Source organism: Carettochelys insculpta, chromosome 9 (assembly GCF_033958435.1).
Source record: "Carettochelys insculpta isolate YL-2023 chromosome 9, ASM3395843v1, whole genome shotgun sequence".
Classification (NCBI taxonomy): Eukaryota; Metazoa; Chordata; order Testudines; family Carettochelyidae; genus Carettochelys; species Carettochelys insculpta.
In genome coordinates, this window is record NC_134145.1 from 2,062,229 (window position 1) to 2,090,147 (window position 27,919).

Here is a 27,919-nt window from a genome sequence, read left to right on the forward strand (position 1 = left end):
GGTGAGGAGCCAGGAACGAGGCAGGAGCCTGGCTTCTGGCTCCCCACCACTCCTGGGAAACTGTTCCTCTTGGGGCAGCAGCCGCTGCTGTTGGTGGTGGCAGCTGAGAGTCAGGTTCTTGGCTGCCACCATTGACGGAAGCCAGGCAACTGACCATTGCAGCGGCTGGTCAGTTTCCCCGCTCCTGGGAGTGGTGGGGAGCTGGCACCTGGCAGCCCGGAGCCAAGCGCCAGCTCCCACCGCTCAAAGTCGCATTAACCCGAGATACGTACAAGTCAAATGTGCGTATCTCAGGGTTCTACTGTAGTGTGTTAAGCGATAACTCATTGCCATAGGACAGTGTTTCTCAACCGGCAGTACAAATACCTTTGGGGGTACACCGACGCCCTCCACGAGGTACATAAGCTCATCTAGAGATTTGCCTTGTTTTACAACTACCTGAAAAACTACATAAAACATAAGACTATGTAAAAACACTAGTAAAGTCAGTACAATCCAAAAGTCAGAGAATGACTTGTTTCTATTGCTTCATATGCCTTACGCTGAAGTGTAAGTACAATATTTCTATTCCAGTTCATGTATTTGATAATTAGATGGTAGAAAGTCGGCAACTTTTCAGTAGTCGTCGTCTGTGATATTGTTGCATGTTTTTGTAAGCAAGTGGTTTTTAAGTGAGGTGCAACTTGGTGGTATGCAAAACCAAATCTGACTGCTGAGCAGGGGGCAGTGATCTGGAAGGGCTGAAGGGCCCTTGTTTCAAGACCTCAGGTTAGTTTAGGACCTTGTTTCTCAATGGATGGTACGCGTGCCCTTCAGGGAATGTGAGAGAAGTCTGGGTACTTACAATTATTTGTTTGAAAGCGGGTACTATATGAAAAAAAATGGTTGAGAAACACTGTCATAGGAGGTGAATGATTTAGGCTCATGCCTGTTGCCCCATGCCCAAGCACATTCTGGCTACGTCTACACGTGCACCCAACTTCGAAATAGCTTATTTCGATGTTGCGACATCGAAATAGGCTATTTCGATGAATAACGTCTACACGTCCTCCAGGGCTGGCAACGTCGATGTTCAACTTCGACGTTGCTCAGCCCAACATCGAAATAGGCACAGCGAGGGAACGTCTACATGCCAAAGTAGCACACATCGAAATAAGGGAGCCAGGCACAGCTGCAGACAGGGTCACGGGGCGGACTCAACAGCAAGTCGCTCCCTTAAAGGGCCCCTCCCAGACACACTTTCATTAAACAGTGCAAGATACACAGAGCCAACAACTAGTTGCAGACCCTGTATATGCAGCACGGACCCCCAGCTGCAGCAGCAGCAGCCAGAAGCCCTGGGCTAAGGGCTGCTGCCCACGGTGACCACAGAGCCCCGCAAGGGCTGGAGAGAGAGTATCTCTCAACCCCCCAGCTGATGGCCGCCATGGAGGACCCCGCTATTTCGATGTTGCGGGACGCGGATCGTCTACACGTCCCTACTTCGATGTTGAACGTCGAAGTAGGGCGCTATTCCCATCCCCTCATGGGGTTAGCGACTTCGACGTCTCGCCGCCTAACGTCGATTTCAACTTCGAAATAGCGCCCAACACGTGTAGACGTGACAGGCGCTATTTCGAAGTTAGTGCCGCTACTTCGAAGTAGCGTGCACGTGTAGACGCAGCTTCTGTGTTTAGGATGTGGCAGTGGCTTGTTAGCTTCAGCTAAAACTCACTCTCACTTGGATAGCTTCCGGAGTCTCTGAATTCCGGGGTTTGCTCTAACTGAGCTCACCTGGCAGTTTGACAGTCTGGCATGCCTTTCTAACCTGCTGGCAGTGAAGTGAGTTGCGGGTTTGCAAAGTGCCACTGTTTTCTTACACCCAGCTCCTGTGTGGAACTCATCTCGGTTCCTGTGGGTGGATTCCAAGCTAGTAATGAAATCTTGCCATAGATTTAGAGCTGTTTTTGTCCCAAGTATGGAATGAGCATCTGGGCAGTGAAGCCCCCAAGTCTAAAGAAAACTACTCCTCCACTGGTACACATTTGTCTGTCTCCTGTTTTGTTTTTCAGGTTCTCCAAGCCAGCACCAATGTTCCTAGATGATTCCTTCAGAAAGTGGGCACGGATAAGGGACTTCGTACCTCCCTTTGGCATTAAAGGACAAGGTACGATGGGCCTGTGCTGTCAATGGGAGAGGGTGTAAGGTCATGGAGTCAGGAAATTTGTCCTATAGGTTTGTTTTCTTTTCTAAATGCAGAGCGGTTTGATCTGTTGGGCTGTGATCTCTTTCCGTTTCCAATGCAATGTATGTGTGTAGGTTCTGAGAGACCAGCAAGCCAGAGCTTGTGCCCCAAAAGTTGGCATTTGGGAGCACAGTAAAGACCCCAGTAAGAATCAGAGTGCAGCAATGCCAATGATATCTAGATATGTACAACTTCCCAACATAGAATCATAGAATCCTAGGGCTGGAAGGGACCTCAGGTCATCGAGTGCAGCCCTCTGCCTAAAGCAGGATCAAGCTCAATGTAATCATCCCAAGCAGGAGTTTGCCAAGCCAGGACTTAAAAACCTCTAGGGATGGCGATTTCACCACCACTCTAGGTAACACATCCCAGTGCTTCACCTCCCTCCTGGGGAAATAGTATTTTCCCAATATCCAACCTACACTTCCCGCTCTGCAACTTTAGACCATTGCTCCTTGTTGTGCCGTCTGTTACCGCTGAGAACAGTCTCTCTCCATCCTCTTTAGAGCCCCCTTCAGGAAGTTGAAGGCTGCTATTAAATCGCCCCTTGCTCTGCTCTTCTGCAGACTAAATAAGCCCAAAGCCCTCAGCAGCTCCTCATAGGGCATGTACTCCAGACCCTAATCATTTTCATTGCCCTCTGCTGAACCCTCTCTACTGCATCTACATCCTTTCTATGCTGCGTGACCCAGAACTGGACACAGTTCTCCAGATGTGGCCTCACCAGTGCAAAGTAAAGATGAATAATAACTTATCTAGATCTGATGGAAATGCTCCGTCTAACGCACCCCAATATGCCATTGGCCTTCTTGGCTACAAGGGCACATGACTGACCCATATTGAGCCTCTTATCCACTGTAATCCCCAGGTCTTTTTCTGCTGCACTGCTACTTAGCCAGTCGGTCCCCTGCCTGTAACAATGCTTGGGATTCTTCTGTCCCAAGCATATGTGTCCTTGTTGAACCACATCAGATTACTTTTGGCCCAACCCTCCAATTTGTCTAGGTCGCTCTGGACCCTGTCCCTACCTTCCAACATATCTCCCTGTCTCGCTCACTCAGTGTCATCTGCAAATTTACTGGGGGTACGAACCCTCCCTTTATCTAGCTCATTAATAAAGATGTTGAGCAATACCAACCCTAGAACTGATCCTTGGGGCATGTGCTTTTTTTGCCTCAGTCTTTATGGACAAGATGAGTTCCCACCTACAGCACTAGGCGATGCGATATGGGAAGGTGGTGGACAGCCCTCAGCAGGGACAGAACAGATTAAAAGCTATGTAGAAAAGCTAATTGTATACAAATCTATGGGTCCAGATTTAATTTATCCAAGGGTGCTGAGGGCATTGGCAGGGACTCTTGCAGAGTCTTTGGCCATTATCTTTGAAAACTCAGAGTGACCGGGAGAGATCCAGGACGACTGGAAAAAGACAAATGTAGCGCCCGTCACCTTACCTCAGTTCACCAAGGGCAAGTTGTGCTTGACCAGTCTGATAAGCTTCTGTGAGGAGGTAACTGGCTCTGTGGACATGGGGAAATCAATGGATGTGATATACCTTGACTTTAGCAAAGCTTTTGATATGATCTCCCACAACATTCTTGCCCATAAGTTAAGGAAGCATGGATTCGACACGTGGATTGTAAGGTGGATAGAAAGCTGGCTTAAGGGACAGGCCCAATGGCTCTTTGTCTGGTTGGCAGTTGGTTTCAAATGGAGTGCCCCAAGGATCAGTTCTAGGGCCAGAGTTGTTCCACATCTTTATTAATGACCTGGCTGAGGGAATGGATTGTACTCTCAGCAAATATGCAGATGGCACTAAGCTAGGGGGTCAGGGTGGTACACTGGAGGGTAGGGCTAGAATCCAGAGTGACCTAGACAAATTGGAAGATTGGGCCAAAAGAGGATGAAAGAATCCCAAGCATTGTTACAGGCTGGGGACCGACTGGCTAAGTAGCAGTGCAGCAGGAAAGGACCTGGGGATTCCAGTAGATGAGAAGCCGGATATGAGTCAACAGTGTGCCCTTGTAGCCAAGAAGGCCAATGGCGTATTGGGGTGCATGAGGAGAAGCATGTCCAGCAGATCTAGAGAAGTTATTATTCCCCTGTACTAGGCACTGGTGAGGCCGTATCTGGAGTATTGCATCCAGTTCTGGGCCCTGCAGCATAGACAGAATGTGAATGCAATAGAGCAGGTTCAGCAGAGGGCAACAATAATGATTAAGAGGCTGGAGCACGAGACCTGTGAAGGGAGGCTGAGGGATTTGGGCTTATTTAGTTTGCAGAAGAGAAGAGTGAGGGGTGATTTGACAGCAGCCTTCAACTTCCTGAAAGGGGCTCTAAAGAGGATGGAGAGAAACTGTTCTCAGTGGTGACGGATGGCAGAACAAGGAGCAATGGTCTGAAGTTGCAGAGGGAGAGGTGTAGATTGGATATTAGGAAAATAACTATTTCACCAGGAGGGTGGTGAAGCACTGGAATGTGTTGCCTTAGAGAGGTGGTGGAATCACCATCCCTAGAGGTTTTTAAGTCCCACCTTGACATAGTCCTGGCTGGGATGATTTAGTTGGGGTTGATGCTGTTTCAGGCAGGGGGCTGGACTCGATGGGTTCCCTGCCAGCCCTAGGATTCTAAGATTCTGTGCTTAGATTCTAATATAACCACGAACCAGGGCAGTCTGGGGGCAGGCCTGGCTGCCTGGGCCTTAGTTGAGTCTTAGAGGCAGGTTCAGGTAGTTGAACCTGTGGTAGTCAGAACAGAGATCCAATCTCAGAGCTCACTTGAGGTTGTCCTGACTGGTAGTCCAGTTGTTCTCCCCTCTGGCTTGTATGTTCCCACTCCCTGAGAGCGATTGCTGCAAAGACCATTAGAAGTGACAGGGGGAGCACAAGTGGGAATAGTACGTCATCCCCAAGAGGGGATGAGCTCCTTGCTTTAAGCAGACGCACGAGGTGTCCCAGGGTAGCAGCAGGTATCCTGGCCAGCCTGGTGATGAGGTTTGAAGATTACCATGACTGCAGCCAGGCCTAATAAAACTTGTTTTGCTAAACTGAATCCAAATGGAGAAACTTGCCAGCGAGGGATGACAGACCGGCCCTGACAGCCTTTGCTGTGGGTTTCCTGGCTGCTGCCAGCTTGTTTCACCACCTCAGTGTTATGTAAATCTGTTGTTTTAAATTGGATTTCCTCAGTTAAAAAGAGAAATGAGAAATTGCTGTTCTTTACATGGCTGAGAGGTGAAGCAATGGGATGGAAACAGCTGAATAGGTTTTTTAATGCCCTCCTGGGAATTAACTTTGTGCCAAGTTTCAGTCTAGGTCACTTTCTGTGTGTGGGAGGGACAAGTTGTAAATCTGTATAAAGCAGGGCTTCTAATGGCTGTGCTGACAGCTGAGCATTCTAGCGATGCGGATGGCGCCCCTTTTGTGTCACCCATCACTTGGAATTCATGCATCCATCTTTTCTAGCCATCCTGTGAGACATGTTCTGGATGAATTGAGAGACTTGATGATGGGATCATTAGGGCCTTCAGTCAGTGCACATCTACTGATAGCCAAACAACTGACTAGGCAGGCAGTGTGGAGATAAGTCACAGTGCTTGTGCAAGCTGAGGACTGTCAGAGGACTGGTGTGCGTGGGAAAGACAGAGCAGACTGGAGAGCTCCAGAAATTAGGGGGCAGTAAGTGTGCATTGAACCTGGTGGGGTGGGCCTCTGCATGATGCATTAGGATCCCCTTCATGCTGGAAGTTGGAATTTCCCACCATTCTGTACCTAAGCAAAGGCGCTTGGGGTTTGTCAGCACCAGCTCAGCGAGGCTGAGGGAGGAAAGGTGGTGGCTATGCCTTGTTAATCTCACCTGGCAAGTTCAAGTTCTCGTGATCTAGTCCACATACACGATGCTTATTGTGTGAAGTAATGTTACAGGACGGGTTTGCGGTCTTAGGAACTCAGGACATTCCTACCCAACCAGTTTCACTCCGATCTAATTACCTGATGGTAATGATGCAATGGAATCAACTGTTTTACAGGCAAACTCCTGCCATTCTACTTTGCATTATTAAAGCTGCTTTCCATGGTCCAAGCTTTGAGCTTTGAAGGACTTTTAAATCCATGGCCTTTTGTTGGGGCTTGTATCTGAAGTGAAACCTGTGTCAGGCCCTGTTACATCTGCTCTCTAGTTTATTCCCTAGATTTCCAGGCAGGGCCAGGAATGACCCAACCTAATAATTCTGCAAAGTGCTGTTTATAGAGGTGCACTGCTTTGGGGTAATACGTCTGCAGAAATAGAGAGTCAAAAGCCACAAGTGGGTCAGCGAGACTCAGGCCAGTGTTTCAGCTCTGCGTGAGCCGGCACATGCAAAGGCCGGCAGTGCGTTGGCTCACTGACTCAGGTCAGCTGGAACTCTCGTTTTTTGTAAGAAATCTCGTAAAGCTTGGTGCCAGGATGGTGTTTTCAGGGAGGTCACCAAGGTATTGTAGTTTCCTCAAGAAGCTGGTGGCATCTGAAGGCAGCTGAATTGATGGATGACATCTTCATAACCTAGACCCATGGGAAGGAGGCTCTTGAAGAGTTCCACTATGATTTCATCAGTTTCCACTCCACCATCAACCTCAGCCTGGACTAGTCCACACAGGAGATCCACTTTCTGGACACTACTGTACAAAATAAATGATGGTCACATAAACACCACCTATGCAGGAAACACACAGACCACTATGCTTATCTCCACGCCTCCAGCTTCCACCCAGGGCACCCTACATGAGCCATTGTGTACAGACAGGCACTGAGGTACAACCGCATTTGCTCCAATCCCTCAGACAGAGACAACCATCTACAAGACCTTTACCAGGCTTTCCTGAAACTGCAATACCCACCTAAGGAAGTAAAGAAACAGACTGACAGAGCCAGACAGGTACCCAGAAGCCACCTGCTACAAGACAGGCCAAACAAGGAAAAGAAGAGAACACGTCTGACCATCACATACAGCCCCCAGCTAAAGCCTCTGCAGTGCATCATCAGTGATCTGCAACCCATCCTGGACAACAATCCTTCACTCTCACAGGCCTGGGGAGTCAGGCCTGTCCTCACCTGCAGACAGCCTGCCAACCTTAAACAAAGTCTCACCAGCAACTATAGACCCCAACACAGTGACTCTAAACCCGGAACCAATCCCTCCAACAAACCTCACTGCCATCTCTGCTCACATATCTACACCAGTGATACCATCACAGGACCTAACGTCAACCACACTATCAGGGGCTCTTTCACCTGCACATCTACTAATATAATATATGCCATCATGTGCCAGCAATGCCCCACTGCAGTTTACATTGGCCAAACTGGACAGTCTGTATGTAAAAGAATAAATGGACATAAATCAGACATCAGGAACGGTAACATACAGAAACCTGTAGGAGAACACTTCAATCTCCCTGGACACTCAGTAACAGATTTAGAAGTAGCGGTCCTTTAAAAAAAACAAAAAACCTTCAAAAATAAACTGCAAAGAGACATTTCAGAGCTGCAATTCATTTGCAAATTTGACTCCATCAACCAAGGATTATCCGCCCAGCTCATCCCGATGGGGCTCCTTTTCGAAAGGACCCTGCCTACTTTGAAGTCTCCTTATTCCCATCAGCTCATGGGAGTAAGGGGACTTCAAAGTAGGCAGGGTCCTTTCGAAAAGGAGCCCCATCGGGACAAGCCGCACGGCAGCGAGGCGCATCAATTTCAAAGCTCCGCGGCCACCTGCATGCTAATGAAGCGCTGAATATGCATTTCAGCGCTTCATTAGTAAACTTCGAAATGGCCATTTGCGTGGCCATTTCGAAGTTTGGGGCTAGTGTAGACACGGCCTATGAATGTTGAGAGGTAGAAGAAGTAATTGTGCAGAGAAACATGTCTAGTATCTGTCTGCAGTCTCTGATGTGAGAAAGGGAGAGTTAGCAGGCTTCTTGTTTACATCATATCAAATGCTATGGGCTGAAACTAAACAAACAAAATCGAATGTGTTAGTCTTCTCTCCCTGTAGTTAGTCAGGAATGAATTTGGTCATTGTTTAACAGTAATTACCACTCTGCAATTACCTTTGTTTCCTGTAGAGCTGTTTTTATACAGAGGGCCTGCTGGTACTGAAATCTGTTTGCCTTTGGAGATGACATTGGGTGGGATGGTCACGTCAACATCCCAGAATTTGCATGCCACTATGGGATCTAAAAAGTGCTTTTTTCCCCAGCTGTAATAAGAAAACAGGAAGTTCATCTTCATGCCTTGGTTGAGTTCAATGTTAGATGTGGCACCGAGGGAGGGAGGGGGCTTGCGTTCTCTCTGTGGTAGGAATGACATCCGGAGTTAGTGAGAAATTACTTGACAAAGAAACATAAGGCTTTGCCTGCGCACGTGGCCTAATTTCTGTCTTCTGCAAAGGTCTGGAAGAGCAGGGAAGAGTTCTTCAGGGAGGGCTCAGCACGTGACTCCATAGTGAATCAGCTATGCTGGCCCAGTTTGTCTGATGGGGTGCTGAGAGCCATTGAACCCAGCAGTAAATGCTGGGTGTCATGGAAACTGTTTCAGCCAAGGAGATGTGGCAGCACCCCTCGCTACACACACCGCCAGTACCGGCGCCTATCTAATCAATGACTTGTGAGCAATCCAATGGCAGACGCCCGTCACGGAGGTCATGGGGCAGGCTGCAGCAGAGGTGGAGCCGGCTGCTATCTGCCAGGCCTCTGGAGTACACCCTGTGTTTGGATGGGTCAGCGATCCTTCCGGGCTCAGCTCATCGCAGAGCTGCTCCTGACGGGATGAGCTGGAGTGAAGACTGCTGGAGGAGCTCTCAGGGCCCCATTGTACCATTGCCCTTATGGAGGGAATTCCATTGTTCTCACTGTGTGAAACCATGCCCAAGATGGAGCGTGTCACAGGAGCGGGTTGCCTGGGCAAGTCCTTTTAAGGCAATCAGCCATTGCCTGGCTGGATGGCTGGATAGCATGTTGACAACCAAAGTCCTCAGATGTTGATTGGCACCTGATAAGGCCCTTTGACTGTGACTACACTTACCAAAACTTGGAAATCGAAGAACACTGAGGCGCTGAAATGCATAGTCACCACCACCTTTGCATGCCGCCAGCCGCGGCACTTCAAAATTGCCGCGTTTCGCTCCCGTGCAGCTCATCTACACGGGGGGTCCTTTTCGAAAGGACCCCACCAGCATCGAAATCCCCTTATTCCTATGAGCTCATGCATTTCAGCGCCTCATTGGCCATTAGCATGGCCATTTCGAAGTTTTTGGTGAGTGTAAATGTAGCCTTTGTTTCACAAGTACTGCTTCGCCTGACTAAGAGCCCTTTCACTACAGGTTGCCAAGCCTCCTGTTGAGGTGTCCTGGAAACAAAAATTTCAAGTACAAGTACAGAGCCAATCCTTGTGACTTCAGATGTAAAACGATACACACCTATGAGCAGTTAACTCAGAGTCAGTGAATTATACACTTTCAGTAGACATTTCCCTGGGCCCACTGTGCACAATATTTGTTGCACACATAGAAGGGTGATCGCAACAGTGTGTTGCATGTTCATCTCAAAATCCAATAACATCACCGGGGGTTTCATATTGCGCTATCATGATTCCTGGTGCGTTGTGTTTCACAAGCCGCCCATGGAGAGATGCTGAGCAGTTCTCAGGAAAGAGCTCTCTGTCCTCAGGCACTGCACTGTAACCCCCATGTATTTGTGTCCAGACACCCCCTTTCATGCCAGTGCATCTATGGTCACTTTAATTACCAAAGAACCACAGGTAATTGTAAGGAGTTCTGCCTAGTGTCTGGGACTCACCCAGCGCCCTTCAGTCACTCAGGGAAACAGCATGGTCTGGAAGTGTAGGGAGCTTGCTGAGATGCCCTTGCGTACGGTGACCGTGCCCTTCGAAGAGATGCAGAGGCCTAGCTGGTGAATCATTAACTTGTTTGGAAATGACACCAAGTGACTCGTGCATAGCTCAGTGGAGGGGCTGGATGCTCCAGCCTGGCAGATGGGAGACTCTGTGAGTAGTGCCAGATGAAAGTGAGGGATGAGTAATCAGGCTTCATAAACAAATGCAGCTGGTCCACAGGGCCTTTCCTAGGAGTCTTCATTCTCGCTCCCTGGATGTCACGCAGCAGCCGCTGCGTCCCTGTGCTGGCAGCAGCAGGACTGCATCTCTGGCTTCCTTGGAAAGTGTGTCTAAGGCTGGGGGAGGGAGATGTTTCCATTTTTAAGAAAGGAAGAGGCTAGTTTACAAGGTATGTTATCTAGGGTATGCAGCATCACGTGGACACAGGCGGTGTGGTAATGCTTCCAGCAAAAGCATCTGAAGGGCCAGACCCCTTTTATCAGTTGTGCTATTCAGGAGGAACGTTTCAGCTACATCCTCATGGAAACTGCCCTTGCACTGAGGTCAGAACTCCCTCAGTCATTCAAGGCTGTCTTTGACTGCCTCCCAGCTGGACCACCAGCTTTGCCGTACACAAGAGCCAGAGGACATCCCAGTCTCCAACACAATCTCATGCCAGTCCAAAGGCTTCAGAATGGCCCCAGATCCAGAAGCACAAGAAGAAATTACTAGTAGGCTCTTCTGAAGCCGAACCCCAGGTCTCCCCTACAGATGTTATTCTGGCACCAAGAGTGGAGTGCACCTTCCATCTTGCCGTGCTGGTACTTGCTTTTCCAGAGAAACCTGAGCCATTGACTCCGGTTCCCCTCCAGGGACCATCAGGACTGGCTCCTTCTCTAGCAGCAATGGAGCAGTTATCCCTGCACAATGACACACGTCTGTACTGACTACAGCTTATGCTGTGGCCAGTGAGTTGTTTGGGCTGTCAGCACTGCTGCTGAGATTGTCAGCACTGGTATGCTCTCCTTTGGGAGCACCAGTGGCTGGCGTAGTACTGCCTCCTTGCACTTCTGATCAGGTACCAGCCTGTTCATGCTGCACGTTATGGGTGGTTAGGAGCTCACCCAGGCTTCCCCCAACATCGATTAAGATCTCAGACCCTGAGGACACCACCCCTGTCTCCGAATACTCCAATTCGTCCTCACAGTGTAAGGCAGGCTGCAGGGTGTGTCGTCACTGAGCTAGTGTAAGGCAGGCTGCAGGGTGGGTCGTCACTGAGCTAGTGTAAGGCAGGCTGCAGGGTGTGTCGTCACTGAGCTAGTGTAAGGCAGGCTGCAGGGTGTGTCGTCAGTGAGAACTAGTGTAAGGCAGGCTGCAGGGTGGGTCGTCAGTGAGAGCTAGTGTAAGGCAGGCTGCAGGGTGTGTCGTCACTGAGCGCTAGTGTAAGGCAGGCTGTAGGGTGTGTCGTCACTGAGCTAGTGTAAGGCAGGCTGCAGAGTGTGTCATCACTGAGCTAGTGTAAGGCAGGCTGCAGAGTGTGTCGTCACTGAGCTAGTGTAAGGCAGGCTGTAGGGTGTGTCGTCACTGAGCTAGTGTAAGGCAGGCTGCAGGGTGTGTCGTCAGTGAGAGCTAGTGTAAGGCAGGCTGTAGGGTGTGTCGTCACTGAGCTAGTGTAAGGCAGGCTGTAGGGTGTGTCGTCACTGAGCTAGTGTAAGGCAGGCTGCAGGGTGGGTCGTCAGTGAGAGCTAGTGTAAGGCAGGCTGCAGGGTGTGTCGTCAGTGAGAGCTAGTGTAAGGCAGGCTGCAGGGTGGGTCGTCAGTGAGAGCTAGTGTAAGGCAGGCTGCAGGGTGTGTCGTCAGTGAGAGCTAGTGTAAGGCAGGCTGCAGGGTGTGTCATCACTGAGCGCTAGTGTAAGGCAGGCTGTAGGGTGGGTCGTCAGTGAGAGCTAGTGTAAGGCAGGCTGTAGGGTGGGTCGTCAGTGAGAGCTAGTGTAAGGCAGGCTGTAGGGTGTGTTGTCAGTGAGAGCTAGTGTAAGGCAGGCTGTAGGGTGGGTCGTCAGTGAGAGCTAGTGTAAGGCAGGCTGTTGGGTGTGTCGTCAGTGAGAGCTAGTGTAAGGCAGGCTGTAGGGTGTGTCGTCAGTGAGAGCTAGTGTAAGGCAGGCTGCAGGGTGGGTCGTCGGTGAGAGCTAGTGTAAGGCAGGCTGCAGGGTGGGTCGTCAGTGAGAGCTAGTGTAAGGCAGGCTGCAGGGTGTGTCGTCAGTGAGAGCTAGTGTAAGGCAGGCTGCAGGGTGTGTCGTCACTGAGCTAGTGTAAGGCAGGCTGCAGAGTGTGTCGTCACTGAGCTAGTGTAAGGCAGGCTGTAGGGTGTGTCGTCACTGAGCTAGTGTAAGGCAGGCTGCAGAGTGTGTCGTCACTGAGCTAGTGTAAGGCAGGCTGCAGGGTGTGTTGTCAGTGAGAGCTAGTGTAAGGCAGGCTGTTGGGTGTGTCGTCAGTGAGAGCTAGTGTAAGGCAGGCTGTAGGGTGTGTCGTCAGTGAGAGCTAGTGTAAGGCAGGCTGCAGGGTGTGTCGTCACTGAGCTAGTGTAAGGCAGGCTGCAGAGTGTGTCGTCACTGAGCTAGTGTAAGGCAGGCTGCAGGGTGGGTCGTCAGTGAGAGCTAGTGTAAGGCAGGCTGTAGGGTGTGTCGTCACTGAGCTAGTGTAAGGCAGGCTGCAGAGTGTGTCGTCACTGAGCTAGTGTAAGGCAGGCTGTAGGGTGTGTCGTCAGTGAGAGCTAGTGTAAGGCAGGCTGTAGGGTGTGTCGTCAGTGAGAGCTAATGTAAGGCAGGCTGCAGGGTGTGTCGTCAGTGAGAGCTAGTGTAAGGCAGGCTGCAGGGTGTGTCGTCAGTGAGAGCTAGTGTAAGGCAGGCTGTAGGGTGTGTTGTCAGTGAGAGCTAGTGTAAGGCAGGCTGCAGGGTGTGTCGTCACTGAGCTAGTGTAAGGCAGGCTGCAGAGTGTGTCGTCAGTGAGAGCTAGTGTAAGGTAGGCTGCAGGGTGGGTCGTCAGTGAGAGCTAGTGTAAGGCAGGCTGTAGGGTGTGTCGTCACTGAGCTAGTGTAAGGCAGGCTGCAGAGTGTGTCGTCACTGAGCTAGTGTAAGGCAGGCTGTAGGGTGTGTCGTCAGTGAGAGCTAGTGTAAGGCAGGCTGTAGGGTGTGTCGTCAGTGAGAGCTAATGTAAGGCAGGCTGTAGGGTGTGTTGTCAGTGAGAGCTAGTGTAAGGCAGGCTGCAGGGTGTGTCGTCACTGAGCTAGTGTAAGGCAGGCTGCAGAGTGTGTCGTCAGTGAGAGCTAGTGTAAGGCAGGCTGCAGGGTGGGTCGTCAGTGAGAGCTAGTGTAAGGCAGGCTGTAGGGTGTGTCGTCACTGAGCTAGTGTAAGGCAGGCTGCAGAGTGTGTCGTCACTGAGCTAGTGTAAGGCAGGCTGCAGGGTGGGTCATCAGTGAGAGCTAGTGTAAGGCAGGCTGCAGGGTGGGTCGTCAGTGAGAGCTAGTGTAAGGCAGGCTGTAGGGTGTGTCGTCAGTGAGAGCTAGTGTAAGGCAGGCTGCAGGGTGTGTCGTCAGTGAGAGCTAGTGTAAGGCAGGCTGCAGGGTGGGTCGTCAGTGAGAGCTAGTGTAAGGCAGGCTGCAGGGTGTGTCGTCAGTGAGAGCTAGTGTAAGGCAGGCTGTAGGGTGTGTTGTCAGTGAGAGCTAGTGTAAGGCAGGCTGTAGGGTGTGTCGTCAGTGAGAGCTAAGAGTTTTCTCTCGATTGTGTTCTCACTCCCTTGGGTGGGTCTGAGATAACGTCTGCCAGGAGCCCAGACATGCCTGCGGGCAGATACTTTACTAGACCCTGCACTGCTCCATTGGACACCTGGAGGGATGCTTCCGGGATTATGTCTACAGCACTGTGTCTCAGACAAGTAGATTCCCCAGGAGAGAGCTTCTCCTGACCATGCTGAGAGATCTCTGTTGGTAGGTGCTCGTCCATCAGTGGGTTCCCAAGCTCAGAATTTACCTCGGCTTGCTGTGGATTTGCAGTCTGGCCTGGAACCTCATGAACAGCCTACGAGCTGTCTCTTTTGCCTCTTCTGTTTTTAGGTTCTGCTTCCAGGGTTTGAGCACTGTGATCCACATCCCACAGCCGGATCTTTCAGTGTGTCCATGTTGAGTGGGAAGAGCAGTGGTGGCTGGTGAAATCTAACCCCAAAGGCAAAGATTCGAAAAGCCTGACCTTCGCTGGGAAACTTTTATTCTACAGCAGGTTTAGACCTGCACGTTGCCACCCTGCATGCTCTCTTGTAGGGCTTCCAGAACGCGGAGGCAATATCTCAGTTCACAAGCAAGCAGCAGGAAGCACTAGGACTGACAGCCACTGTAGGCCCTGGGCAAAGTGGGCCTGGTTCTGCTCCTCACAAGGGAGGGGGCCAAGAGTGAAAGGGACAGCTCTCGGTGTCACCCAGACCACAGTGCTGGGCCTCACCTCCCGCACTCCCTCACAGCGCATGCAGCTGCGTCAGCGCTGCCCCTGCAGTGCACAGGGGCTCAGAGCTCCTGCCACCACTGGTGCCTGAAACACTGAACCCAGGGGTAACTGCCCCATTTGCCCCTCTGCCCCCAATCAGCAGGTCTGGTGGGAAGATTTGAAAGCAGAGTTTCACTCACTTGTTGAGGGCTGCCTCATCTCTCCATCAGCTGCGCAGGCTTCTTTCAGCGCAGTGGATTCTGCAGAAGGGCTGTAACTAGGACCTGCCAAAGTTAGGGTCCATTTTGGTGAGTTTCACAGTCACAGGATTTAAAAAATCGCAAACTTCATGATTTCAGCTATTTAAATCTGAAATTTCACATTGTAATGATAGGGGTCCAGACCCTAAAAGGAATTGTGCAGAGACTCCCAACTCTGCATTAAGAGTGGCAAAACTAAAATAACCTTGTGATGCCTTCCTTGCAACTTCCTTTTAGGTCAGGGCCTTCCATTTGAGAAGTTCTGGTCTCTTCTGTGAAATATATATGGTATGGAATACAAGCACACAAAGGACCAGAGAGGGTGAACATAACATAAGAACATAAGAATGGCCATACTGGGTCAGATCAAAGGTCCATCCAGCCCAGTATCCCGTCTGCTGACAGTGGCCAATGCCAGGTGCTCCAGAGAAGGAGAACAGAAGACAATGATCAAGTGATTTATCTCCTGCCATCCATCTCCTGCCCTTGTACTGAAGGCTGGGGCACCATACTTTACCCCTGGCTAATAGCCATTTATGGACCTAACCTGCAAAAATTTATCGAGCTCTTTTTTAAACCCTAATAGAGTCCTGGCCTTCACAGCCTCCTCCGGCAAGGAGTTCCACAGGTTGACTGTGCGCTGTGTGAAGAAAAATTTCCTTTTATTAGTTTTGAACCTACTACCCATCAATTTCATTTGGTGTCCCCTAGTTCTTGTATTATGGGAAAAGGTAAATAATTTTTCTATATTCACTTTCTCCACACCATTCATAATTTTATATACCTCTATCATATCGCCCCTCAATCGCCTCTTTTCCAGACTGAAAAGTCCCAGTCTCTCTAGCCTCTCCCCATATGGGACCCGTTCCAAACCCCGTAATCATCTTAGTCGCCCTTTTCTGAACCTTTTCTAATGCCAATATATCTTTTTTTGAGGTGAGGAGACCACATCTGCACACAGTACTCAAGATGTGGGTGTACCATAGTTTTATATAGGGGAAGTATGATATCTTTTGTCTTATTATCTATCCCTTTTTTAATAATTCCTAACATCCTATTTGCTTTACTAACTGCCGCTGCACACTGCATGGATGTCTTCAGAGAACTATCCACTATAACCGATCCCTTTCCTGATCTGTCGTAGCTAAATTTGACCCCATCATGTAGTATGTGTAATTTGGGTTATTTTTTCCAACATGCATTACCTTACACTTACCCACATTAAATTTCATTTGCCATTTTGCTGCCCAGTCACTCAGTTTGCTGAGATCTTTTTGTAGTTCTTCACAATCCCTTTTGGTTTTGACTGTCCTGAACAACTTGGTGTCATCTGCAAACTTTGCCACCTCACTGCTTACCTCATTTTCTAGATCATTGATGAACAAGTTGAACAGGATCGGTCCCAGGACTGACCCCTGGGGAACACCACTAGTTACCCCCCTCCATTGTGAAAATTTACCATTTATTCCAACCCTTTGTTTTCTGTCTTTTAACCAATTCCCGATCCATGAAAGGATCTTTCCTCCTATCCCATGACCGCCTAATTTACATAAAAGCCTTTGGTGTGGGACTGTGTCAAAGGCTTTCTGGAAATCTAGGTATATTATGTCCACTGGGTGCCCCTTGTCTGCATGTTTATTAACCCCTTCAAAGAATTCTAATAAATTAGTTAGACACAACTTCCCTCTGCAGAAACCATGCTGACTTTTGCCCAACAATTCATGCTCTTCTACGTGCCTTGCAATTTTATTCTTTACTATTGTTTCTACTAATTTGCCTGGTACTGATATTAGACTTATCGGTCTATAATTGCCAGGGTCTGCTCTGGAGCCTTTTTTAAATATTGGCGTTATATTGGCCGTCTTCCAGTCATTGGGTACCGAAGTGGATTTAAAGGATAGGTTACAAACCACTGTTGTTAACTCTGCAATTTCACATTTGAGTTCTTTCAGAACCCTTGGGTGAATGCCGTCTGGTCCTGGAGACTTGTTACTATTCAGCTTATCAGTTAACTCCAAAACCTCCTGTAATGTCACTTCAATCTGGGAGAGTTCCTCAGATTTGTCACCTAAGAAGGCTGGCTCAGATTTAGGAACCTCTGTAACACCCTCAGCCATGAAGACTGAAGCAAAGAAATCATGTAATCGCTCCGCAATGGCACTGTCTTCCTTGATCACTCCTTTTATATCTTTATCGTCCAAGGGCCCCACTGCTTTTTTAGCGGGCTTCCTGCTTCTAATGTATTTAAAAAACATTTTACTGTCGTTTTTTGAATTTTTGGCTAGCTGTTCCTCAAAATCTTTTTTGGCTTTTCTTATTACATTATGACACTTAATTTGGGAGTGTTTGTGTTCCTTTCTATTTTCCTCACTAGGATTTGACTTCCACTCTTTAAAAGCTGCCCTTTTCTCTCTCACTGCCTTTTTAACATGGCTGTTAAGCCATGGTGGTTCTTTGTTAGGTCTCTTACTGTGTTTTTTTTATTTGGGGTATACATTTAAGTTGGGCCTCTAGTACGGTGTCTTTAAACAGTTTCCATGCAGCTTCCAGGGATTTTAGTTTAGTTACTCTACCTTTCAGTTTCTGTTTAACTAGCTTCCGCATTTTAGTGTAATTCCCCTTTTTGAAATTAACTGCCGGAGTGTTTGACCGCTGAGGTGTTCTTCCCAACACAGGAATATTAAAAGTTATTATATTGTGGTCACTATTTCCAAGCGGTCCAGTAACAGTTACCTCTTGGACCAGATCCTGCGTTCCAGTCAGGACTAGATCGAGAATTGACTCTCCCCTTGTGGGTTCCTGTACTAGCTGCTCCAAGAAGCAGTCATTTAAGGCATCAAGAAATTTAATCTCTGAATCCCGTCCTGAGGTGACATGTACCCAGTCAATACGGGGATAATTGAAATCTCCTGTTATTACTGTGTTTTTTATTGTGATAGCCTCTCTAATCTCCCTTAACATTTCAGCATCACTATCACTGTCCTGGTTAGGTGGTCGGTAATATATTCCTAATGCCATATTCATATTAGAGGAATGAATTGTTATCCATAATGATTCTATGGAACATTTTGATTCCTTTAGGATTTTTGTTTCATTTGATTCTATATTATCCTTCACATATAGTACCACTCCGCCACCCGCACGACCTGTTCTGTCTTTCCGATATAATTTATATCCCGGTATGATAGTGTCCCACTGATTGTCCTCATTCCACCATGTTTCTGAGATGCCTATTATGTCAACCTCCTCCTTTGATATGAGGTACTCCAGTTCACCCATCTTATTAGACAGACTCCTAGCATTTGTGTAAAAGCACTTTAAAAAAACTACCACTATTGACATGTCCGCCTTTCACAGACGTGTTGGATTTTTTTCTATGCGATTGTTTCACATCTGATCTTGCCCATATATTATTTCCCACGTTCCCTATCTGACTAACTTCTAGGGAATCCCTATCTATGGAGCCTCGTGTAAGAGAAGTCTCCGTCCGATCCAGGTGCTCCCCCGCACCAATCGGCTTTCCCCCACCTCTTAGTTTAAAAACTGCTCTACAACCTTTTTAATGTTTAATGCCAGCAGTCTGGATCCACCTTGATTTAGGTGGAGCCCATCATTCCTGTATAGGCTCCCCCTACCCCAAAAGTGTCCCCAGTTCCTAATAAATCTAAATCCCTCTTCCCTACACCATCGTCTCATCCACGCATTGAGACTCTGAAGTTCTGCCTGTCTATCTGGCCCTGCGCGTGGAACTGGAAGCATTTCAGAGAATGCCACCATAGATGTTCTGGATTTCAGTCTCTTTCCTAGTAACCTAAATTTGGCCTCCAGAACATCTCTTCTACCCTTCCCTATGTCATTGGTACCGACATGTACCACAACCACCAGCTCCTCCCCAGCACTGCCCATAAGTCTGTCTAGATGCCTCGAGAGATCCACAGCCTTCGCACCAGGCAGGCAAGTCACCATACGGTTCTCCTGGTCATCACAAACCCAACTATCTATATTTCTAATGATCAAATCACCCACTACTAAAACCTGCTTCTTCCTAACAGCTGGCGCTCCCTCCCCCGGAGAAGTATCCTCGGCATGAGAGGATACAACAGCACCCTCTGGAAGGAGGGTCCCAACTATGGGATGGTTTCCCTCTGCTCCCATTGACTGCTCTCCTTCCCTGAGCCTTTCATCCTCCGTAACAGCATCAGGACTGTCAGATTGGAGGTGGGACAGCCCTACTATGTCCCGGAAAGTCTCATCAACAAACACCTCTGCCTTCCTTAGCTCCTCCAGTTCAGCCACCCTGGCCTCCAAGGCACGCACTCAGTCTCTGAGGGCCAGGAGCTCCTTGCATCGAGCGCACACATACGCCACCCGCCCACAGGGTAGGTAGTCATACATACTGCACTCGACACAATAAACAGGGTGCTACTCAGCCTCGCTCCTGCTACCCTTCTCCACCTTTCCAGGACAGGGTAGCCTATTTCCTGAATGCGTACCGCTCCACACCCTTGACCACATGGGAGCTAAGCACGATGGAATCCAGATGTCCAGCATTTTCTTTTATCCTCCCTCCTCCCGTGTCAGTTCCTCTTCAGACTCCATGTTCCTTGGGAACCAGAGAAGCATTTCGATTTCTACACCAGGGAGCAGGGGGTTTATTCTCTTTGTTTTCTAATACACAAAGCTCAGAGATATCCTAGACCTTTGAAAGTTCAGCAAGTACAGAGCCTTATCTCTCTGATGTATGGTACCCATGGCTGGGATTATCCCCTCCTGCATCTGGGAAACCCATAGGATGCCCTTGACGTACAGGAATCCTGCTCCCATATGATGAGGTTTGGCCAAGTGTTCCCTCTTGGCTGTGCACTTGTGCTGCTGTTCAGAAGAGATTCTGGTGCAGCCCAGCAGCGTGCCCGTACCTAGCGTGGTGTCTCCAGTGGTGCTGCACATCCACACATGCCTCGGTGCGCATAAAAAGTTCTGACCACGAGTGGGAAAAATCTGCACAGAGGGAACCGTAGCAGGGAGGCTTCACCCTTTCTGTCGGCACTTCAGCAGCTCAGCTGTGAAACCCATCGTGCCAGGACTTCCTGGCGCAGTGCACAGGGTGCTCAGACAATTCCGGCATAATGGGCATGCGCAAGAATTCTCAGAGAACAACAGGTCAGGGGCAGCAAGTGTTTTTTCCAGGATCCAAGCCAGTACGTGTGGGTTGGGTACTCCAAAAGCATTACAGCTGCCAGCATGTAGAGCAGCAGTGTATGAGCACAGGGCCAAACTGTGATGGTTCAGACCGCAGCTTGGCATCACTAATGGGAAGGCGCTGCATGGGGCATGCTGGTGCTGTTCTCTAGCCCAGCCACAGCCTTATTCTCACATCAGCTAACACTCCCTTCCAGAGAGCCTGTTCCTCTGGCTGGCACTGCTTTTCTGGGTTGTCTGCAATGCAATTTGGAAAGTTTTTGAGTCTCAGTGTTGAGTTGTGATTGTTCGCCGAAGCTCCTTCCACTGGCCCACCCTGGTAGCCTGTAATAGATTAATCATTTTCTGTTGTTGTTCTTTCCTTTCTTGTATCATCATTACATAGCTTTTTCCCACCTGGTCCTTGACTCCCACGCAGCTCTCCCTTGCACCCTTGTCCTGTCCGGTGGGAGAAGCTGTTAATTTAAGTGGTGGGATGTGAAAAATAGAGGCTTTCATGGTAAGTGCTGTAATCAGATGAAACCAGTGTGCCATAAAGTGTAGGATGGGTTTGACTAGAATGTACCAGGCACCACTGGATGTCAGCTAGAAAGATGACAGAATAAAACTCGAGGTTATCATCCACTTGATGATTAAGTGGGTGTTTCTGCTGTCTAAAAAGTTGGAAGTGGACTCAGCAGCTCATGGGAGCCTGCCTGTTGATGCTTTTCTGGGACACAGCGTGGGAACTGCAGCCCTCATAATGCATGCTTTCCAGCCAATGTCAAAGTCTGAGCTGTGTGAGGGAGTGGCCTGTGGCATGGTGCCCTCTGTGGGCACAAGGAGGCTGGCGCTGTCACAGGAAGTATGCAGGACACCAGTGGCAGTGCTGGAGAGGAAGTCTGCAAGCAGCTGTTCTGATCAGGGCAACAGAAATGCTTCAAAGGAAGCAAAGTGGAATAAATGGGGTGAAATATCTGTCTTTTGTAATAACAAACAGCATTGTTTGAACACTTCCTCCTGTGGTGAATGTCAGCTCCCACTGCTGAGGTAGGAGGCTGTCAGAGACCCACCACAATAGCTAATATTCCGTGTTCGGAATGTGCCTTCCTGCTAATGACTCACATGGTCGTTTATCTCTGTTACCTCCAGTAGTATGTCACCCCACCTTGTTGAGCTTGCTCTTAATTTAGATTACACTAGCTTTGGGGCAGCGACTGCTCCTTATATGTATGTGCAGCATCTAGTGTGAGAGACCTGATTTGCAGCACTCTGCAAATAACACGTAACTGGTTTCCTTTACTAGGCAAATTCTCATTTTAAAGGGACTCCCCTAAATGTGCCAGGTGCAGTTCCAATCCCCCTGTAGTAGGCAGTCTTCATTAGGCACCCATCTGTGGTAGTTGGTGAACCGTCATTAGACAGATTTCACTTTAGTGCATCTTTTTCAGCATTACAATGTCTTTGTGTGGGAAGGGAAATAATTCTGCTTATATAATTTGTGGTGCGAATTCTAAGTTGATGTAACTTACACTTTCTTCTGGCTCCTTCAACATGGATGAAACACCAACTCAGAGTGTGTTAGATTTGCTTATTCACATCCTCTTATCAACCACATGTAACTTACACATCACCTCTGAATGTGTCACATGGGATTCCCTTGAGTTCAAGTATCTTACACCCTGTGGGTCTAGACTTAGATCAACTCTAAGAATATCAAAACATAGACATATAAGTGGGTTACCGTTACTCTGAACAGCCACTTCCCTTCAGCTCTTTAGAATGTAAGGTTATGTCTAAACTATGAAGTTTTGTTGATGAAATTAATGTTGACGTGCAAAAATTGACAAAAATAAAGTTACCAAATCATTTTCAGGCTTGCTCCCTCTGTCGCCAGATCACATCCACATTGGGAGCTTCATCGTCAACGGCAAACCCAGAGTGCTGGTAGGTAAGGTTGAATGGAAAGAGGATAAACAGTTGAAGTTTAAGAGGATAAACAGTTGAAGACAGTTGGCAATTTTTCAAAGAGGTATTATTAAGGCTGCAAACGCAGACCGTTCCGCTGCCTGGAAAAGATTGAGAGTATGGTAACAGATTGAAGATGAGATGGAGGCGTCTCTATGGCAGGCTAGACCTTATTGAGTATAATATTCCCATAGTTATAGCTGTATGCTTCATACTGTGTGAATATGAGGGTGAAAGGTTTGCTCAGGGTGAAGCACTGAGGCACAGCACTTTTCTGCAGAGTTTGAGCAGGCAGGTACTAGGGCTGCTCAGGGAGGCTTTGAGAAAGCACTTTGACAATGCGAGGTGGTAACGTATGTCTGTTTTGGAGTTGCTAACTGTGTAACATCCCATGTGACACACATCCATGCAAGAAAATGCTTGAACAGCTGGTACCTGGGACTGAAGGGATTGCTGTGTGAATTTGTGGAACACAAAATAAGAACATTGTTCCATTGTAAGACTTTCCGTTGTTGATTAAGATAAAGTTCAGTGAAACGTGCCAAAGTACATGTTGGCTGGTAAGGGAGGCATTTGAAAGTGATAAAACCTCACAAGTTGTGTAGGTCCAGCTGTCATAGTCAGATTTTTTAAAAGGAGTGGAGTGCAGGAGAAAGTGACGATTCCTCATGTGCTGGAGCTATTTGTGTTCCAGTTTGTACACTCTCTGTCTTATCACCCAAGGGCAGTTTTTGTCAGCAAAACTTGGTAATGTTGACAAGGCCCAAATTGCATGTGTGGACTCCCTAACTTACTCCACCTTGCACGTAGTCTTCATTGAAGGTGAAAACCTGTCTGGAATGGGATGACCTTTCTAATGCCATCTTTCCTTTCTCCCTAGATAATCTGATCAAAGCCATCCTGTCGGCAACCAAAGATTATCGCCTCACTCCAGCCCTTGACAGGTAAGGAGAGGCCCTGCTGAAGCAACAGGAGCAAATGACGAAAGTTAATCACATTTCCGAAATGCAGTCTCCCAGGTGTTTGTCTGTGCTTTGGGTTTGGGTTAGAAGCTGTGACTGGAGTTCTCCTTCCAGTGAGCTCTAGAAGCTTTTGTTGGCTCAGACATATGAAGAGTAGGTTTACATTGTGACTGCTTCCGAATTTTTTTCTTCTAAGAGCGCACCATTGCTAGCTTTTTCAGACCGGTAGCTGGCTAGGTGTTGGTTACTGTTTTATACCCTCTTCCCATTTTCCAGCAGTGTGCTGGCAACACAGCCAAATCACACTAAAATATTCAAACAAAGGAGAAGGGGTGCAGCTTGTGCTGACGAGCAGTTCACGAATCTCTCTCGTAAGGCTGCTCGGTGTGATTGCCGTGGTTGAGTCAGTGACAGTTGAATGTAGGAAGTTCCAGGGAGATCTTGGTGTAATGCATGTTTATATATACAGATCAAGCTTCTTTAGGCATTCTGCTCCTATGGTAGAGCTTGTTCTGGAAAACCCTTGGCACTTTTATCATCAGCTGTCTGAGCCTTAACCGCTTGCATTGGCCTTCAGCCTTGGACTAACTCCCTCAAATGTCAGTTCCTGGACCTGCAGTACATTTTTTCACAGGCTTGGGAGCTTTTGAGGCATGTCATCCCTGCTCTTTACAGATGGTTTGTGCTGCTTTGATCTCGCTCTTGCCAAGTTCTTGCTCTCTGGCCCTCTAACCCCTACTCTCCTTCTAGTCAAACTTCCAGGGCCACCAAGCACATCAGCACTCTGGACCTTCCTGCAACTCGCAGCCGCCTCCTCACTCCCCGTGCCTTTGTGCTTCCAGAGCAACAGCTGCAGTCCAGGTGGTGCTGAGATCTGACGAGTCTTGACCCTGCCCCTTCTGGGGCGCGGAGCTGGACCCCCTCCCACCTTGCACTGGCGCCCGGGGCAGCTGTCGGCACCACTGATGTCACAAGTGCTGGCTCTTACCACCACACCCTGCTTTCTCTGCATCATTTTGAAACTATATCCCTCCATTTCTTTTCCGTTGCCTAAGCCTCTGTTTCATGCTCTGGGTAATCTTCTGCCTCGATTGCTTATAACTATACCATCCTCTCGACCTTCGTGACTTCTGTGTTACATCCTCCAGTCACTCCTGAGTGCAGTGCCCAAGATGATCTTAATCGCCAATGAATCCAGCCATATCATTCCTCCTGTCACATCTATCCACCCTGCTCTGCCTTGGTCAGCATGTCCTTTTGAAAGTTCTGGTCCTCCGGTCAAAGCTCTGCATGGCTCTGCATCTTGGATCTGGTGATGTATCACAGCCAGTTGGACATTTGCTCTTCCAACATGCCAGTCTTTTATGATCTCCCACTCCAGTTTCTTGGTCCATACTGCTTCCGGTTCCGGGTATGCCAGACCTCCATACTCTCACCGTTCTCAGGGCCTCTAGGTGCCACCTCAGCACCAGACGGACCCCATTATGTTAGGTGTTCTATCAAAGACGCAATTTCTGCCCTGGACAATGAGCTTTTACAGACTAGCAGAGCTTCCCAGTTGGAGTGGTGGGGGTGCGTAACCTGACGAGTTTTACGGCGGCTGTTGATGTGTATGTGAGTGGGATGATACGATGGGCTACAGCAGGGAACTTGGCTCCATGACTGACAGCCCTTCAGAGCTAGGTCACTAATTTAAGACTAGCTGCAGTGAATGGGTGTGGCCAGCAACACGAGGGAAGTGGGATAGGCAGCAGCAGGTAACGAAGGAAGCTCTCACCGTCCCATACCAAGTGTCGCAGAGATTGGTTTCTGATGGGTCCAATAACAAAACCACAAGGGTGGTTTTTAATTCTTAAAAGGCCCAGCCACACTAAAATCTTCCACTGGCCCATGACCTAGCTCTTGCTGGTTGGCTGATTTCTTTTAGGACTAATTCAGAGGAGAGGGTGGCCCTAAACTGGTCTTCCCTGTTCTGGTTCCAGCCCCCCTTTAGATACCTAGAGAGGTTCAGGGAGACTGATGCTGCCAGCAGCTTGCACAGCTGGAATATCAGGAGTTATGGCTTTAATTAATAAGCTGTTTTGCTGCGCTGAAAGGCTCACTTCCTGTGCTCTGATATCTTTTCAGCTGCTCTTGGAAGCTATTCCTGAGTATTCCTTGGGCGCTGAATTTATTAACTCTGTGCAGGTCTTCCACTAACAGGCCTGTCAGCAGGTCAGTCCTCAGTTCTCTAGCCCAAGCCAGGAGATTCACTTCAGGCTCATCCTCATGAGCAACAGTGAAGCCTGGCAGGGGCTTCACAGTTGCGTGACGAGTGGTTGAGTGAAGTGAGTGCTTGATATCAAAGGATTCTTTGTGAAAGTTGGCTAACCTAATTCCCCTTTCCCTGTCACAGCTGTGGTGCTGGTGCTCCCCCCTGGGCTGAGGCATATATTTAAAATCTCAGCCATGGGCTTTAGCATTCCTGGTGCATCTTCAAAACAAAAAGCAGTCAAGTAGCACTTTAAAGACTAGCAAAATAGTTTATTAGGTGAGCTTTCGTGGGACAGACCCACTTCTTCACACCATAGCCGGTCTGAAGAAGTGGGTCTGTCCCACGAAAGCTCACCTAATAAACTATTTTGCTAGTCTTTAAAGTGCTACTTGACTGCTTTTTGTTTTGATAGTGTATAGACTAGCACGGCTTCCGCTCTGTTACTATTCAGGTGCACCTTGTGTTGGGAAGAGGGTGTGGTGAGGCACCCAGGAAGAAAGCCCATGGAAGCAGTTTGGCTGGCTCGCCCAGAGTTCCCCTGGGAGCTCAAGAGAGAGCACACTTTCGGTCCCATGTGCACTCCTGTCACTGACAGCTGCGTTGGGCCCAACCCTTTCTTTGGAGACCAGCACTTGTCTCCAAGGCCTTGTGTTATCTGCTGTGCTTGTGGGTGGCCCCTTCAGTGGGAACCCAAAGGAGGAGGTCTAGCCAGAGCCTGGCCCTTTATTTTTTCTGAAGTATGTTGCACATGTGATGAAAGAATGCAAATTTATCTTAAATCTACCTTTGGTTCTTATCAGTCTGTGATAAGTGTTTACTTTCCAAACAACACTGTAATTACTTCCATATCCGTAATGGATGATTTTTCTCTGACCCTTGTAGTGGCTTATATTCTGTAGGATAATATTCTAACACCCTGCTTTTACATAGTATTTTTCATTTGTATATCTTAAGTGCTCTATAGAGATCCATATCAGTGTCCTCATTTTCAGACCAGGAAACTGAGACATCGGGAAGCAAGTGACTTGGTTAGGGTCATCCAGCAAACCAGTGTCAGAGCCAGGAACAGATCACCTGTCTTCTGAATCTGAGCCAAGCACTGCATTGGGATCGTACTGAGGAGAGAGGCTGCCATTTAAGTCCCCATTCTGTTCATTCTCAGATACCATCAGTCAAACAGCTGTTGATTTCTCAAATGCTGACAGATTTACCTCTTGTGTAGTCTACATGATGGAAAGAAGGGACATTTTATCATTTATGCGTTTATTTCAGTGTGAAATGGAGGTTGGGTAACTGATTGAATGATCACTGGGTTTCATTTGACCCAGGTATTGTGCCACCTCGGCACAATGGGCTTTGCATTTTGTGCTGAATGTTGCCCGTGGTTTCCTGTCAGGTTTGGAGAGAGGCAGGCTGCATGGAACTTTGCCTCTGGGCAATAGTTACTTTTAACATGTTAGAACCAACTTTTCTGTATGTTTCCTCCTCAGCCTCAGCTGCCGGCGATGTGTTATTGTGGGAAATGGGGGCGTGCTTGTAAATAAGTCATTGGGGCTGAAAATTGATGACTACGATGTTGTTGTCAGGTGAGTCCTCCGAATCCCGTTTTGGTATTTTTTTGTGCACTGTCGGTCTAGCACGAACAGACTACACGGCTGTTCAGCCTCCAGCATTCACACATTGACCAGGAACTATGGCCATTGGCAGGGAAGCGTAAAATAACCCGGCAAATGCACAGGCTGCCCGAGTTCTGTAAACTCCTGGCACTCCTGGCGAGGGAGATGGTTTGTCTCACCTACCTGTAAGTGTCTGCGTGCTGCCGTGCCACAGTTCGAAGCCCTTGCCCTCTCCTTACTGAAGCTCTTGCCAAAGAGCTGCCTCTGCCAAGTGCCCACAGCGAGTGCAGTGATATGATCTAAGTAGCTACTACTAAATGGCTGCTGCCAGTTAGATTCCATAGGTCAGGTACTGTCAGTACCCACAAGCGCAGTGTTGGCCGGGACCTACTGCTTCAGAGCTAAGTAGGAGCAGGGCCCCAAATGGGAGTGTCTGTAGCAGGAGCAGCTTGTGTCTCCCCTCCCTGGCTCAGGACAGCAGGAAAAGTGCTCAGACGGGGATTAATCTTTTCCGCCTCCTCCCTCATGCATCTCCACCCACAGCCTCTGGCAGAAAGTGCTTCATTCTTTGTGATGATCTTGTGCTTACTGCTCCCTTAGGCTGCACTGCACTCTCTGGTCAGAGGTCCCTTCCGGGGACTCCAGTGCTTCCCAGAAAACAAGGGAAAGAAGCTGCTATTCTTTGCCTGTAGCCACACACTTAGGTTTCAGTCCAAAGTACCTCCAGCCCCATTTCAAAATGAAAAACTCCACGAGGCTCTCAGCAGCGAGGTAAAAAGAGAACCATTCCTAGAGCTGAGAATGGGGGTGGGGGATGTGCGGCCAGGAGTGTGTCATTTTCCCGTGCTGGAGTATGACCCTTCTCCTCACATCACTGACTCTGTGGTCGGGGATGAGGAGGGTGGTTTCTGAGCACCTGTGTTGGCAGGGGCCTGTGAGAGGCAGTGAAGAGGCAATCTTACAGGTGAAGTGCTCAGCTGTATGCATGAGCGGGCTGGAGCAGACACCTTAAACGTTTATCTCCACCTGCTTGCTTGAGTGCCATGGAAGTAGGGGAAGGAGAGGTGCCTCTCCTTTGGGTGCTGAGCGCCTTCTTTTCAGAGCAGCTTGGCAGGAA

The 27,919-nt window shown here is 48.7% G+C and overlaps 1 protein-coding gene across 13 annotated transcripts in view; it reads left to right on the top strand.

The window, feature by feature from the left end:
* ST3GAL3 (ST3 beta-galactoside alpha-2,3-sialyltransferase 3) overlaps positions 1-27,919 on the top strand; it is a 355,629-nt gene that overhangs the window by 237,966 nt on the left and 89,744 nt on the right. For all 13 annotated transcript variants that reach the window (XM_075002696.1, XM_075002691.1, XM_075002688.1 and 10 more), the window contains 3 exons: positions 2,052-2,146; positions 22,851-22,914; positions 26,677-26,772. In XM_075002696.1, coding sequence (XP_074858797.1) covers positions 2,052-2,146; positions 22,851-22,914; positions 26,677-26,772 — 255 coding nt within the window. The remainder of the gene's footprint in view (positions 1-2,051; positions 2,147-22,850; positions 22,915-26,676; positions 26,773-27,919) is intronic.